The following is a 15365-nucleotide window of genomic DNA, read 5'->3' on the forward strand; positions in this document are numbered from 1 at the left end:
GGTGGCAGAGGAGCCTGGCTGTGCAGGGTGCAGGCCACACGGCTTTGCTCTCTGCCTCGTCCAGAGCCTGTGGCATTTCTGAGTCGTTGTGGGCAGCTGTGGGGCCTGTGCCTATGTGTGAGCCTGGCCCCACGCACCCACCTGCTCCAGCTTGCCCACCTGCCTCACCTCACCCACACTGTCCTTTGTGGCAGGCAGTGTCTGGACCCCAAGTGCCATAAGGAGGAAAAAGTGTAATTCCCTTTCTGGGTTTTGGTAAATTGGCAGAACTGAAAATGGAACGACCTCGGCACAGCAGGGGTTTAAGTGAATGCCAGGGAGTTTCCTTCCTGTGGGGACCAAACTATCACTGTGACCTGACTGCAGCAGACAAGCAGCAAATCCTCATTTCTGGTGTAAGGACCTTATGAGCCCCAACTCCAGGTGGCCGGACCCTCAGCTACACACAAATTATGTTTCCACTGGGGCGGCCAAAGGCTGCAGTGGAGTCCCGGGCATCCGCACGTCAGGAAAGGCACCAGGAGCAAGCAGCCAGCGCTTAAGGCAACACGTGGTGCTTGGCACGGGGACGCGGTGCTCGGTGCGGGGACGCGGTGCTCGGTGCGGGGACGCGGTGCTCAGCGCGGGGACGCGGGGCCGGGCTGCTCCCCTGCTGTGTGCCACCGCGCAGGGAGGGCCTGTCCAGCAGCTGCAGCATGGGTGCCGGCAGGGACACACGCCCACAGGGAGCTGACGGCCTGGGAAGGGCGTGCGGTGATCGCAGGAGGCATGGGATGGGGAAGGGGAGTCCAGCGGCTGCTGTCAGAGGGCTGGGGGCCCAGGACAGGGAGGCCCAGCACTGCCCATCTGTCCCCGCCACACCTCCATGACCACACGTATAATAGATGACAAACAGTCAAACAGACCCAGAAGCCAACCAAGGAGAGAAGGAAGAAACCACGCCAGGGTCTAGCTAGAAAAGGTGTTTCCTCCCATTTTATTTCATAATACATTTTCACAGAAACATGATATATTTACAAATATACAGGTAAGAGACTGCTGGTCAGAAATCTTAAAACTGAAAATGTCATCAAAAATTAATTTACAAAAGCCACCGAGGGTCCACGGAGGCGGCCAGGTGGATGGTGTGGCCAGCGTCTGCGTGAGCCTGCCCAGAAGCCCACGCAGCCTCCCAGCTCTGCCTCCGCTGGCCCCGTCTCAGGAGGCGCTGGTTTGCAGGTTTTTGGAAGCTGCAAGCATCGCTCTGACTTTGGCCATGAGATCCTGTGCAGGGCGAGACATAGAGGAGAACCTGTGAAGACCTGGCCAGACAATCCATGCGGTGAAGAAATTCAACGAGCTGGTGGTCAAGACCAAAGACAGTGCTTCTAGCACAGTGGGGGTGGCGGAGGAGCCTGGCTGTGCATGGTGCGGGCCACACGGCTTTGCCCTCGGCCTCACCCAGGCCCTGCGGCATTTTGCCTGAGATCCCTGTCCCGTGCCGGTGTCGATGACGGGAGGGACAGGGAATGAAAATTAGCAAAAGAAAATCCACGAGGCCCCTTGATGAAAGGCTGGGAGTGGGAGGGGGGCACGCCCACTGACCTGAGTGATTTTGCTCTGCACGGAAGAAACGATTGCTGAAGAGATCTGGGCTTCTTTTTCCTGAGAGACTCCCCTGATGCAGAGAGAGAGAGAGAGAGAGAGAGAGAGCAGAGCTTACCACCGTGTGAAGACGCTGAGCCAAGGCCAGCGAACAGCATCTCCACCTCCAAACCCCAGCTCGAGGACTGAGAAGAGCCCACTGCATCTGCTTCCAGTATCCTTTTTTTTTTTTTTCCCCCAGACAAGAGTTTCACTCTGTCGCCCAGGCTGGAGGGCAATGGCACGTTCTCAGCTCACTGCACCTCTGCCTCCAGGATTCAAGTGATTTTCCTGCCTCAGCCTCCCGAGTAGCTGGGATTGCAGGAGTGCGCCACCACGCCTGGCTAATTTTTGTACTTTTAGTAGAGACAGGGTTTCACCATATTGGCCAGGCTGGTCTCCAGCTCCTGACCTCAGGTGATCCACCCACCTCGGCCTCCCAAAGTGCTGGGATTATAGGCGTGAGCATATCCTTCAATAAAAACAGGCTTCATAAACATGCTGTTACACGCATCTGAAATGTGTACAAACTGCAATCTAACTAAAAAAAATTTTCATATAAAATTACCTTAAACACAAAGGAAAAAAGAAACAAAGAAAGGAAAGATGCAGCAGAACAGTGGAGCCCTCCCAGAACCACGGCCTTGAGTGGGTGCCCTTGGCCTGTGCACGAGGCGTCTGTGTGGGGAGCCAGCACCCCTGCCCCCCAGCGATGCTCAGCCTCCCGCACTGATGTGCATTTGGCCATTATCACATTTTCAGAGACAGGGTCTCTCTCTGTCACCCAGGCTGACGTGCAGTGGCGCCGTCACGGCTCACTGCAGCCTCCACCTCCTGGGCTCAAGCAATCCTCTCGCCTTAGCCTCCTGAGTAGCTGGGATTACAGATGCATGCCACCTATTTTTAGTAGAGACAAGGTCCTGCCATGTTGTCCAGACTGGTCTCAAATTCCCACCCTGGCCTCCCAAAGTGCTGGGATCCCAGGTGTGAGCCACGGTGCCCGGCCCGATTGACATTTTAGCTCTAAAGTTGCCACCTCTTAGAGATTCGGATCCATCTCAAATGAGCTGAGGCCTCTGCCACCTGAATGGAACAGTCGCACGTCCCATGATTCACATTTACGGAAGCAATCAGTTTAAAGGGAGCGGCTGTTCCCAGATGCCGCCCTCTGGTCCCTCCAGGGTGTGGGTGCCTGGGCAGTGGAGGGTGTCTGACTTGAAGTCATTATCACCTAGCCCAGGACTGGGACGCCACATCTGTGCTGCTGCCCAGGTGTGATGCCCGGCAACAGGTTGGCGTCATCTGGCCCCAGCCGTTGCAGCCTGGGGAGCTGCTCCAGCCATGGCAGCCTGGGGAGCTGCTGACAGTTCCAGGTCTACTGGTATACTGCAGAGCCCAGTATGCCTGGTGAGCATCAGGCACGTGTGTGACACCCGGGCTGCTTGAAGTGGACTGCTCCACTCCTGGGCTCTGCAGGAGGGTCTCCCCAGTACAGGACCTACTCCTCTGAGCGCTCATGGATTGTGAGAAGCCTCGTCTGGGGGACTTCCTTGCTACAGGGGGTGTGGTTTGGCTTCGTGGCTGGTGCCCCCCAGGACACAGGCAGGGACTCAGGGAGGGAGGGAGAGTCCTGCCGGCCACCCCTTGCCCTTCCCCAAAGAGAGCCGCTGGAGGACAGGGGTTACCTGGAGCGTTCCTGGCTGGAGCCCCGACTCTCCACAGGGGAGACGCTGGCCGAGTGGGCCGAGGGGGCTGCGGGCCGGGGAGCTGCCTGCTTGCTGGGTGACACCGACTGAGACCTGGCCTTGGACTTGGTCCGTGACCGGGACCGCCTCTTCTTCTTCTTCTCGTGGGGACTTCTGAAAGGCAAGTGTTTCTGTGAGAGATGTACCTTTGGTTTAAAGGCAGAGCACAAAGGGAGAAGCTCGGACCTGAGCCAGTTTTTGGGTAAGAGTTCGTCAAGGCACAATTCAGGGATGGAACCATTCCAAACACATGAATTTTTCTTAAAGCAACTTATTTCACTGAACTGATAACTGACAACGCGGCAAATCGATCCATGGGTTTAACAAAAGCCACCCAGCACACTGAAGACAGTATGGTCTCCCTGGAAGAAGCTTCGTCCCAGTTTAGGACCTCAAATAAAATACTTGTGGTATTTAAGATGCAACCAGCATTTTATTCACATGCAAAATACGTAAGATAAGCAACCATAGGCAGTTCACAGCGCTTTGCCGCTACATTTCATCAAAAAAAATTTCTAAAATGATACAGGAAATTATTAAAGTATCAACACATCGAAGTTTAGCGTTCCTTTTTTTAAAAAAGCAGACAGGGTTTCGCGCTGCTATCCAGGCTGGAGAGAGTGGTGCCACCACAGCTCACTGCAGCCTTCACCTCCTGACCTCAAGCAACCTCCTGCCTCAGCCTCTCAGACAGTTGAGGCTAGGGGCGCAGCTTCTGGTGCTGCTGCTTCCTTTTTCTGAAGAGATGGGGTCTCACTCTGTTGTCCAGGCCGGAGCGGTGCTTCTTTCTGACCTGCCAGTTGCCCGCCGCTTGGTGATGCTGCTTAGCCTCTGGGCAGTGGAGCCTGCTCTGTGGGCAGCAGCTCAGCTCTGACTGCTGTCGTTCCCTGTCCTCTTGCCTCCCAGAGTCCACATCACCAAACTGACAATCCCGTACCAGAAATGCTTGCCAGACATTCCGGCCTGCACCTGCCCTTAGACCATCCTTCTCTCCTGCCTGTAGAGGCCGACCCTTTGGCTTCCGCCTGGTCTAGCTCCTTTCCACACCTGAGCCACGTGGCCCTCTTGGCCACTCCTCTACAAACACTTAAGAGAGTGAACACGAACTTGGTAAAGGCAGACAGGCCTGAGCCCTTCCCATGAGGCCCTCCAAGCCCTGAGGTGCCCTACCTGGCATCTTTCAGAATTCATCTGTAACAGACGCTGCAGCCTGCGCTTCTGGCCCTGAGTACAGAGTTTCTTGGAGAGTCTTTGCATGGGTCATTTGCATCACTGATTTCCTTCCTTCCTTCCTTCCCTCCCTCCCCATCCTTCCCCTCCCTCCTTCCTTCCTTCCCCTCCTCCCTCCCTCCTGTCCTGCTTGCTGGGGCCTGGACAGGATTTCCTTCCTTCCTTCCTTTCCTCCTCTATCCTTCCCCCACCTCCCTCCTTCCCTCCCTCCTGTCCTGCTTGCTGGGGCCTGGACGGGATTTCCTTCCTTCCTTCCCTCCCTCCCTCCTGTCCTGCTTGCTGGGGCCTGGACAGGACAGATCCTAGGAGTAGGGCTGCGGGGTCCGCTGCTGCAGAAGCTGCCAGAGGCCTCCTGGCTCAGCCTCACCCTCGCTATCCAGGTGGACCCAAACTGCTCAATCTGCCAACCTGAAGGGGGAACCGTGGTTCTCTGCTGGTGTCTGACTCTCCTGGGATTGCTATCTGCACAGCTTGCAAGCGTCTGGCCTCCCTAAGGATTCTGTGTGCCACGAAGCCCCTTCCCAGCCTGGCCTCTTGTCTTCCAGGGAGACCCCCAGGGCCTGTGCACAGGCCCAGTTACCCCAAGCCCTGCCCCTCATCAGGGTCTCCCGACTTCATGCATTTCTTTTATGCCAACCCCCAAGATCTGGAACATTCTTGCTTAATGGCTGGGGCTGTGCTCACAGTCTGGGGTGCAGACCCCCATCAAGGGGCCATACCCTCTACCCATCTCTCGGACCCCACTAGTGCATGGCCCTGCAGAGCTCAGACAGAGCTGTGGGAGGAGGGGCCACAGCATGCCCTGGTAGGGACAGCCCCGATATGCAGAGGGGGACTGAGTGTTTCTGTCCGGGCTCCCTTGTGTGGTCCTGGGCATGAGCAGACTGTGTTGGTGCCAATGAAGTGACCTAAAGCAGCAGCGCCAGGCCTGGGGCACTCCCACCCAGCTCCATTCAAACAAGGCAGGACCTGCCAGAGGCGGTGCTGGCTGGCAGCTTAAATCCAGTTGCTGGAGGGGCTGTCCCTGGTGAGCTGGGCCCGGACAGATGACCTGGCATCTTCTGGAAGCCTGCCTGACGTGCCCAGTGAGGATAAAATGTTGTAAATGGAGATGTTGCTCTTACTGTTCAATACGCCCATGTGGGATCTGTACACAAGAGTCATTTTTCTAAATTGCAAAATGTTTTGTGAAATTTTTGTCTATGAATACATGCCAGGATTTCAAAGGAAGCAGCAAATAAATAAAATATATACCAGCATGTGACATGTGTCCGAAATGACTTACTCTCGAAATCCAGCTGAGTTTATGTGGCTGCATAATGAACAAAAGGCAGGTTACTAATCCTTAACTGTAAACTGGCTCAATTCTGCTACAATCTGATCTAAGCCCTTGCTGAAGGAATGAAGTAACTCATTCATTTTTTTAAAGCACTGAGGTGCCATTGGGTGAAACGATGTCCTCGGTGCTGGCAAGTGCGCACACCCTGACACCTGGGCCCTATCCACGCAGGGGTGTCTCTTCCTTCCAGAAAGTTCCTCAGTGCCACTTCATCTATACCTTCTCCACCCTGAGCGCTCCCCACTGCTCTGATTTCTAGGGCACAGCTTAAAGCTCTATGGAAATGAACCCCACACTATGCCTGTATTTGTTTGCTGGTTTGGCTTCTTGGTTTTCTGTTGTTTCTCAGACAGTTTCCCTGTTGCTCAAGCTGGAGTGCAGGGGCACAATCCCTGCTCACTGTAGCCTTGACCTCCCAGGCTCCAGTGATCCTCTTGCCTCAGCCTCCCAAGTAGCTGCGACGACAGGCAGACGCCACCACAAACGTTTTTTTTTTTTTTAAGTAGAGATGGGGGTCTCTACTTAAAAAAAAAAAAGCCTGGAAATCCTGGGCTCAAGCAATCCTCCTGCCTTGGCCTCTCAAAGTGCTGGGATTACAGGTGTGAACCACCACACCTGCCCTGTGTCTGGCTTCTTTTGCTTAGCAAAGCATGTCTGAGAGTCCTCCATGAAGCAGGGTGACCCTCAATGTGTTTCTTTCACCTATGAATAGTATTACATGACAGGACGCTACCATCGTCTGTTGATTAAGTCTCCTGTTAATAGAGATTTGGTTGTTTCCAGTTTTCGGCAATTATCAATCAAAGTGTTTTTGGTCCAATGTTGACCTACAGAGGAGGTCACAGCGAGGAACAGGACAGCTGGGTGAGGGAGTAGGTATATACTTAACTTTACAAGAAACTGCAAATATTTCCCCACCCAGTGTCTGAGAGTGCAGCTGCTGGGCCTGTGCCCACTCTCCCCAGAGCCCGTCCCGGTTTTCTGGGACGGGCGATTCCCGTCCAGTCCTGTCTCACTGGCTTCATCAGCACGGCCCTGACTGCTGACTCATGCCGTTCCACATCTTTCCATGTGCTTACTATTTCAGTAGATCCTTTTGTGAAGTCGGCTGGCGTCATCTGCCCCCTTCTTAATTGGGTCCTTTGTCTCTTTGGTACTGACACAGGCTTTTGTCAAGAGATACACGCCGCAAAACCTGCGGCCTGCCTATTCATCTTCTTAACTGTGCCTTTTGAGAGAAGTTTTTACACTTCAAGAAGTCTAATTGATTTTTTCCTCTTATCAAGAGGGTTTTCCACATCTTAAGGAATCTCTGCCACCCTCAAATTCATGAACATACTCTGTGTTTTCTTCAAAAAGCGTAACAGTCTGATCCGACCTGAATTAAATTTTGCAGATGGTGTGCGCCACACCTTTCCCGTTCCGGTGTCCGGCTGTCCATGCAAGTTTTGTTGGAAAGACTTTCCCGGCTGGGCGCTGGGGCTCACGCCTGCAGCCACAGTATTCTGGGAGGCCACAGCAGGAGGACTGCTTGAGCCTAGGGGTTCAACATCAGCCTGGGCAACATAGCGAGACCCCATCTCTAAAATAATAAAAAAAAAATTAGCCAGGCATGGTGGCGTGTGCCTGTGGCCCCAGCAGAGGCAGAAGGATTCCTTGAGCCCAGGAGGCTGCAGTCAGCCGAGCTGAGCCGAGATCCCACCACTGCTGCACTCCAGCTTGGGCAACCGAGTGAGACCCTGTCTCTTTAAAAAAAACCCAAAACACTTTCCTTTCTTTTTTCCATCACTGAATCACTGTGGCTGTGGCCCCAGCCCCCTGCCCTTTGGGTGATGAATTTTTTCTGCACTTTCTATTCCATCCCACTGTTCTGCTGTATCCTCATGCTGAGGCCACACTGCCTTGGTCACTGCAGCTTTCTGGTAAGTCTTGAAATCTTGCTCTTTGTCAAGGAGGCTGTTTCGGCTCTCCCAGGTCATCTGCATTTCCACACACGCTTCAGAGTTTGTGCCAATTTCTAGACAAGCCATGGGAGCTCTGAGTGGGACTGCACTGCATCTCTGCACCAACTTGTGGAGAACAGGCATCTCAGTAATACTTAGTTGGCTAATAGTTTATGAAGTATTTTTGCATCTATGTTCTTGAGAGTCCTGGTCTGGAAACATATACGTGTGTGTGTACACACAGCACTGGTCTGTGAACACACACACACACGCACACACAGCACTGGTCTGCGAACACACACGTGCACACAGCACTGGTCTGTGGACATGCATGCATGCGCACCAGTACTGATCTGTGAACACACACGTGCACACACACAGTACGGATCTGTGAACACACGTGCACATACAGCACTGGTATGTGAACACACACATGCACACACAGCACTGGTCTATGAACACACATGTGCACACACACAGTACAATCTGTGAATACACGTGCACACACAGAGCACTGGTCTGTAAACACACATGCATGCGCACCAGTACTGATGTGTGAATACACACGTGCACACACAGCACTGTTCTGTGAACACAGATGTGCGCAGACAGTACTGGTCGTGAACAGAAACGGGTGCACGTGCACACCTTTCCCCAAACACAGAATCTTTATCTGTCTTAGGTATGAGAGATGATGGACTCAAGAGATGAGATGGGAAGTGTTCCCTCATCTATTTTTTTAAATAGAGTACCCCTTTTTCCTTTTTTTTCGTTTTCTGGGACGGAGTCTTGCACTGTCACCTGGGCTGGAGCGCAATCTCGGCTCACTGCAACCTCCACCTCCCAAGTTCAAGTGATTCTCCTGCCTCAGCCTCCTGAGTAGCTAGGATTACAGACGCACGCTACCACACCCAGCTAATTTTTTGTACTTTTAGTAGAGATGAAGTTTCACTATGTTGGCCAGACTGGTCTCAAACTCCTGACTTTGTGATCCGCCTGCCTCAGCCTCCCGAAGTGCTGGGATTACAGGCATAAAACACCACGCCCGGCCCCTCCTTTCTTGAATGTTAGAATTCACTGGTGAAGCCATCTGGGCCTGGAGTTTGGTGGAAAAGGTTTTTTTTTTTTTTTTTTTTTGAGGTAAGAGTCTCACTTTGTCATCCAGGCTGGAGTGCAGTGGCACCATATTGGCTCACTGCAGCCTCCGCCTCCCAGGTTCAAGCAATTCTCCTGCCTCAGCCTCCCAAGTAGCTGGGATTACAGGTATGTGCCACCACACCTGGCTAATTTTTATATTTTTAGTAGAGACGGGGTTTTGCCATGTTGGCCAGGCTGGTCAAAGTGCACTCGGCCTCCCAAAGTGCTGGGATTATAGGTGTGAGCCACTGCGCCAGGCCAGGTCTTGCTCTGTAATCCACTCTACAATCACTGCCTTTTAACTAGTCTTTAGTCTTCTTACATTTAATGTAATTATTTTACAATGGTTTTAAGCCTACAATCTTGTTTTTTATTTGTCCCATTTGTTCTTTCCCCCACCTGCCCTTTTCTGCTGTTTCATGAATTTTTTTTTTTTTTTTTTGAGACGGAGTCTCGCTCTGTCGCCCAAGCTGGAGTGCAGTGGCGCGATCCTGGCTCACTGCAAGCTCCGCCTCCTGGGTTCACGCCATTCTCCTGCCTCAGCCTCCCGAGTAGCTGGAACTACAGGCGCCCGCCACTGCGCCCGGCTTATTTTTTGTATTTTTAGTAGAGACGGGGTTTCACCGTGGTCTCGATCTCCTGACCTTGTGATCCGCCCGCCTCGGCCTCCCAAAGTGCTGGGATTACAGGCGTGAGCCACCGCGCCCGGCTGTTTCATGAATTTAAGAAAGCATCTAGAATCCTACTTTATATCTTCTATTGGCTTTTTAGCTATATTTTTGTTTTTAGTGGTTGCTCTAGGGAATTAAGTTATGCATCCTTCAGTTAGCAAAGTCTACCTTGAATTAACATTTCATGGATAAAGAAAGATCTTTACTGCAGCAGTAAACTCCCATTCACTCACTCAACAAATAGCTGTCCATGTGCCTTGTGCAGTGTTAAGTACTAGAAACTCAATGGGGAAAACCTGTAACTAATCATTCATTGTATTTGCTACAATAAGATAACTGGGACATCTTGTTGAAGTGTGCTACTGTAAGATTTGGTCAATATTCTTGTGGAAAGCCCTGGGTGTGAACTCCTAGGCTCAAGCGATCCACTCAGCCCTCCAAGTAGCTGCGGCTGTAGGTGCCCGCCATTGTGCCTGGCTGAAAAACACTTCTATGACGTACTCAAAGTAACTTTCATGAATGTTGTTTTATATATATCCACATAGTACCAAATTTTACTCCTAAAAATTCCTCAATACGTCCACATCTGGTTTTCCAAATATTCACTAAAAGGAACCAGAGGTCCTTGAAGAAATGGCAGATTCCAGGGCTGGAACAGGGAAAATGCCCAGTAAACCTGGAATATCCTGTACCAAAAGCAAGAACACAAAGAACTATGGGAGGTGTCAAAAGAACAGAACTGACTTGAAAGGGTTGCCACTGGCCAAATTGGAGACAATGTCACCATCTAATAGAATAATAATAGCAATGGGATTATCACACAACAAATCAAAAATCAAAACCAAAAATGCTCCTGAGTCCATGGTGAGATTTAAACAAAAGGGCAGGGTCTTCAGCTAATAAACACAGAAGGAAGAAGAGAGGGAGAAAGTCACTATTTGGCAGTCAGCAGTGTAAGAGCTGATTCAGGCAGGGGCCACCCTGCCTGACGTGTGCTGAGACAAATGAGGAGAGAGCTGCTGGGAGCAGCAGAGCCGTGCTGCTTCACAGTGTCACCTCCTGGATTCCTCGCTGGTGGGGAGACGAAGGGGCAGATGCAGCCTTAATCAAGTGATCAAACTCAGCATCATGAATGATGGGACGAGTGGACACTCCTGTGTCTCCTGATCGGTGATGCAATGGGAAGCTACGCAACGTCGCCTACGCAGCCAAAACATTCGCCCTGAACCCAGCCACAGGGCACAGCAAGACGAAGCCCGATTGTGGGACCATCTATAGTAGAGCTGGCCTGGAATTTTCAGGAATGTGAAGGTCATGAAATACACACACGAACAAAGGACGGAGGGATGGGAGTGGATGGGATGGGTGCGATGGGAAGGGGTGAGAGAGAGAAAGCAAATGTGGCAAAATGTCAGCTCTTGTGGAACTGAGCTACAGATTTTATGCATATGGGTGTTTATTGTACAACTGTTTTTGAAAGAGAGGGTTTCACTCTGTTGGCCAGGTAGGGGGTGCAGTGGCTATTCACAGGCACGATCACAGTGCATACTACAGCCTCCAACTCCTGAGCTCAAGTGATCCTCCTATCTTGGCCTTGAAGTGCTGGGATTATAGGTGTGAGCTACTGAGCCTGGCCCCATTGTACTATTTTAAACACTTTCCTGTAAGTTAAAAACATTTTCAAAGAAGTCAGTGAAAGAATCAGGCTATAATCAGTTTACAGAAATGACCCATCAGGGCCGGGCACAGTGGTCTATGCCAGCACTTTGGGAGGCTGAGGTAGGCAGATTGTTTGAGCTCAGGATTTTGAGACCATCCTGGGCAACACGGCAAAACCTTATCTCTACTAAAAATACAAAAAATTAGCTGGGCATGGTTCCATGTGCCTGTAGTCCCAGCGACAGAGGAGGCTGAGGTGGGAGGATCAGTTGAACCCAGGAGGTTGAGGCCGCAGTGAGCTGAGATCGTGCCACTGCACTCTAGCCTGGGCAATCTCCAGCCTGGGCAATGGGAGTGAGACCCTATCTCAAATAAAAAGAAAAAAATTCAAATCTGGGTAGTGGGCATATCCCCGGGTCTGGTCTGGTGCTGTCCCAGCATTAAAGTGACAGCAACTCGGTAGTTGATTACGTGCACTGCACCACGGCAAGGAAGTGGATGCCCACTCTGAGACGGGGACACAGCCTGGCTGTAGGAATAATATGATTGCTAATAAAACATATTCTGTACCAGGCACGGTGGCTCATGCCTGCAATCCCAACACTTCTGAAGGTTGAGGCAGGTTGATCACTTGCGGCCAGGAGCTTGAGAGCAGCCAGCCAGGCACGGTGGTGGGAGCCTGTGGTCCCAGCAACTCAGGAGGCTGAGGTGGGAGGATGGCTTGAGCCCAGGAAGCAGAAGCTGTGATTACACCACTGCGCTCCAGCCTGGAAAACAGAGTGAAACCCTGTCTCAAAAAAAAAAAACCACCCCCCAAAGAAAACAAAACCAAATCCATATTCTGGATTTATAGACTAACTGGGGGCTTATAATTACAACTACAAAACTGACCAATAATTACCCACATATTCACCTCTATTGAGTTCCTAGTGAATCACAGTTTAACACTCCACAGAGTTAGGTTTGCAGGTTTAATTCCGTCTATCCAGGCAGGGCAGCTCAGGGCTCAGCTCTGCACCGAGTCTAACGCTTCGCTTCTCTTGTGTGACCTGTTAGCGCTCGGTGAGAATATGAGCCGCTCACGTGAGTCTGGCGTCTGAGTGTGCTGGCTGGCCGTCAGGACGCTGCTACTTACAGATACGATCACTACTTGCTCCCACAAGCTCTCTCTCAGAGCAAAGGTTAATGTGAAGGCCTCTTCTGTTGAGACAGAAGGAATTAATTTCTAACCATGCCCTTCACATATACCAAAGGTGATGGTGAATTTCTGATGTGAAATTACTTGTTTAAGGGATGGATTCTAACATTTTAATTTTCATCAGATTGTATGAGAGTAGACATGAACGCTCAGTGTAGGATTACTAAGGAACAAAATGTAATTTATAAACAGAGCCAGTTGTACATGAAACATTTGCTAGTATCTATCTGCTTTATAGTTCTTTTGCTAATTTTTCTGTTTTAAGAAAAAATCATATCTTGTCAATGGAGGGAACTGTGGTACTTGGCCAACTGCAGCAGCGTCTTCTTGCCCAGGGTGCTGTGGGGAGGACCTGCTGCGGCTCTCTGCCTAGGGTGTGCCTTGCGGCTGGGCAGTGTGGGTGCCGGCTGGGGCCATCTGTCCCAGGAGCAGGAGGGTCCCAGTGTGTGGGTGATCCTGGCAATGTAAGGCTCGTCCTCTGGAAGGCTCTGGGACCCTGAGTGTCTTGACCCCCATGCACTTAGCAGAACCGTGTTAAGAAACTCAAGGCTACGACGTGCAACGCTCCATCCTTCTCTGTGTGGCTCCAGACGCAGACACGGTCCACCCACACAGCCAGGAGGCTGCACAAACTCCACGTGGGGACACAAAACAAGCTTCTTGTGCTTGGAAAGAGTGGAAATGCAGGGCTGGCCCATGCAAGGCACTGGGTGGTGACATCAGTGGGTGAGAACCAGAGGAGGCGCTCATGAGATGGCACCCTCATGGTCGAGAGGGTAGTGCTCACTGGCGGCACCAATGGAGGTGGCCGTCCACAGCTACTGGAAGCCAGGGCGAGAGGACAGATGGTGGATGTATTTCCTGAAGTGAAAGGTGGAACCTCTACTGAGTGCCAGGCACTGAGTGAGAGGTGAGCCCGTGGCACCCTGGGCTGTCAGAGGCCCTGCCAGCTACCACGGCTGGGGCTTCCGCTTGATAAACATGAACGCCAACCTCCCTCCATCTCCTGCTCCAACCAAGACAGGTTCTCCTTAGTGGTCAAGAGGTAAGGGATGGATGCTCCTTGCCCTCTAGGCCCCAACAGGACTCTGTGGCCTCTCCTGGGAGCTCCAGCCTGGGCCGTGGTCACAGTCACACAGCACCCAGGCAACTATGGTGACTGTCCTTGAGACCAGGAGGCTTTGCGACCGGAAGCTTGCATTTTCCTTATGTTTGTGCCTTCCTGTCCTCTCCACCAGCAGGTAGAGGGGCAGCAGCTGCATGTGGACCCAGTCGAGGTACCAGCACAGTGGAAAGCTGGACACGAAGCCAGGCCATGCAGAGCCCTGGGGGGTAAGTGAGCCCCGCCCACCAGACACAGGAGCTCAGTGTGATCAAGTGTCAACAGGGATGGCCACGCCACGGGGAGGGACTCAGCACCTCCCTCTGGTCACCCACAGCTCTGCTCACAGATACCCGACCTTCAGACGCCCTTTCCGCCCAGGGAAACCTGGCCCGCATCCAGCAACTGTGCGCACACCCAGTGGCCTACCTGGAGCGGGTCCGCTTCCTGCTGGCCCCAGGGCTGCTGCTCACGCGGTAGGCAGTGGGCACACTCCTCTCTTCTCTCCGTCTCTCAGGGGAGTGGGCTCTCCTCCGAGGGGACCGGGAGCGGGACCTGGACAGAGGAGGAGGCAGCGTTCAGTTCTGTGGCCTGGCTGGCGGGACGTGTCATGCTTCTGACTGCCTTGGCAGAGATCAGGCCCCGTCTGCAGAGGCTGCTCCTCAGGATGGTGCCCGTGTAGACCCTGAAGCTTCAGAGAACCCCTGCCAAGCTCCACTACTCTACCGACAACGAACTGAAACCCCGAATCCCATCTCAGAGGCAGAGATGGTCTCTCTCTCGTTCCACACACTTATGACACCAAGGATAAACTTTTAACCAATATACAACGGGCGTGGAGGCTGGAGCTGCTTCAAATGGTCAATGGCAACCAATTCCCCACAAGCCATGGTCTGAGTATGCAATTTATGACCACCTCAGGCTGCCGCTTTCTCTTCCTTCCTCCTGCCTTTGCCCATTTTATCTCCCTATACATTTCAGCTCACTGACGTTTCTACCAGCACGAGGTAAGAAAAGGCAAATCAGACTCTAGCGAGTCGGGTCTACCTGTCTGAATAACAGCGAGAAGAACCTCAACAGTAATGAAGCTAGAGGCCCACCTGGAAATTTCTCCTGTTCACACTAATCTTACAGCCTCTCAGCACAGACACTCAGGAACAGGCTGTGGGGCACTGGCATGAAGCCTGAAACCTTCAATCCTATTCGGAAATGCCAGTCTTACGACAGTTTCGGCTAACTTAAGTTTATGAGATTTCACAGATGCAAAGCCACCCATGAACACTGACTCCTCCTCCTCCTCATGTGCCTGGAAAGGACTCATTTCTCTCCTGTGGTGATACAACGCACACGTGGCCACGAGGACCCTGAGACCCGTGCCCCTCCGGGGTGATGCTCCTTAGTGGAGGCCCCGTAGCGATGAGTTGGGACCTTCGTTTTAGTTCTTTGTTCATTCAGGAAAGCTACTATTTTGGGAAGACCTGCAAGGAGCACAAATCTGGAAAAAAAAAACTCCATTTATTTCCATTTTGTTTCCATGACAACTCATTCAAAACAATATAAAGAAGAGTGGTCTGATTTTGCCATTTGAAAAAGTTCTACATTGAATCATTTTCATGACAATAAACCGCACACGCCACAGGCTATGCTTCTGCAGATCAGCTCGGGATCACTCAGCCCCCAGCATCCTGGAGAGCCAGGAGTGGCCATCCTTTAACTGA

At 52.0% G+C, this 15365-nt stretch overlaps 1 protein-coding gene across 7 annotated transcripts in view; it reads right to left on the minus strand.

Moving 5' to 3' along the window:
* Positions 1–947: 947 nt before the first annotated feature.
* Positions 948–15365, minus strand: part of SFSWAP (splicing factor SWAP) — a 91825-nt gene continuing 77407 nt past the window's right edge. For 6 of the 7 annotated variants that reach the window (XM_009182080.4, XM_017946358.3, XM_017946356.3 and 3 more), the window contains 4 exons: positions 14077–14202; positions 3309–3482; positions 1585–1657; positions 948–1263 (listed from right to left, as the gene is read on the minus strand). In XM_009182080.4, the coding sequence (XP_009180344.2) occupies positions 1198–1263; positions 1585–1657; positions 3309–3482; positions 14077–14202 (439 nt within the window). In that variant the 3' untranslated portion in view covers positions 948–1197. Of the gene's footprint in view, positions 1264–1584; positions 1658–3308; positions 3483–12107; positions 12548–14076; positions 14203–15365 lie in introns of those variants that run through there. The other variant, XM_009182081.4, reaches the window with a different exon arrangement.

Source organism: Papio anubis, chromosome 9 (assembly GCF_008728515.1).
Source record: "Papio anubis isolate 15944 chromosome 9, Panubis1.0, whole genome shotgun sequence".
Lineage (NCBI taxonomy): Eukaryota > Metazoa > Chordata > Mammalia > Primates > Cercopithecidae > Papio > Papio anubis.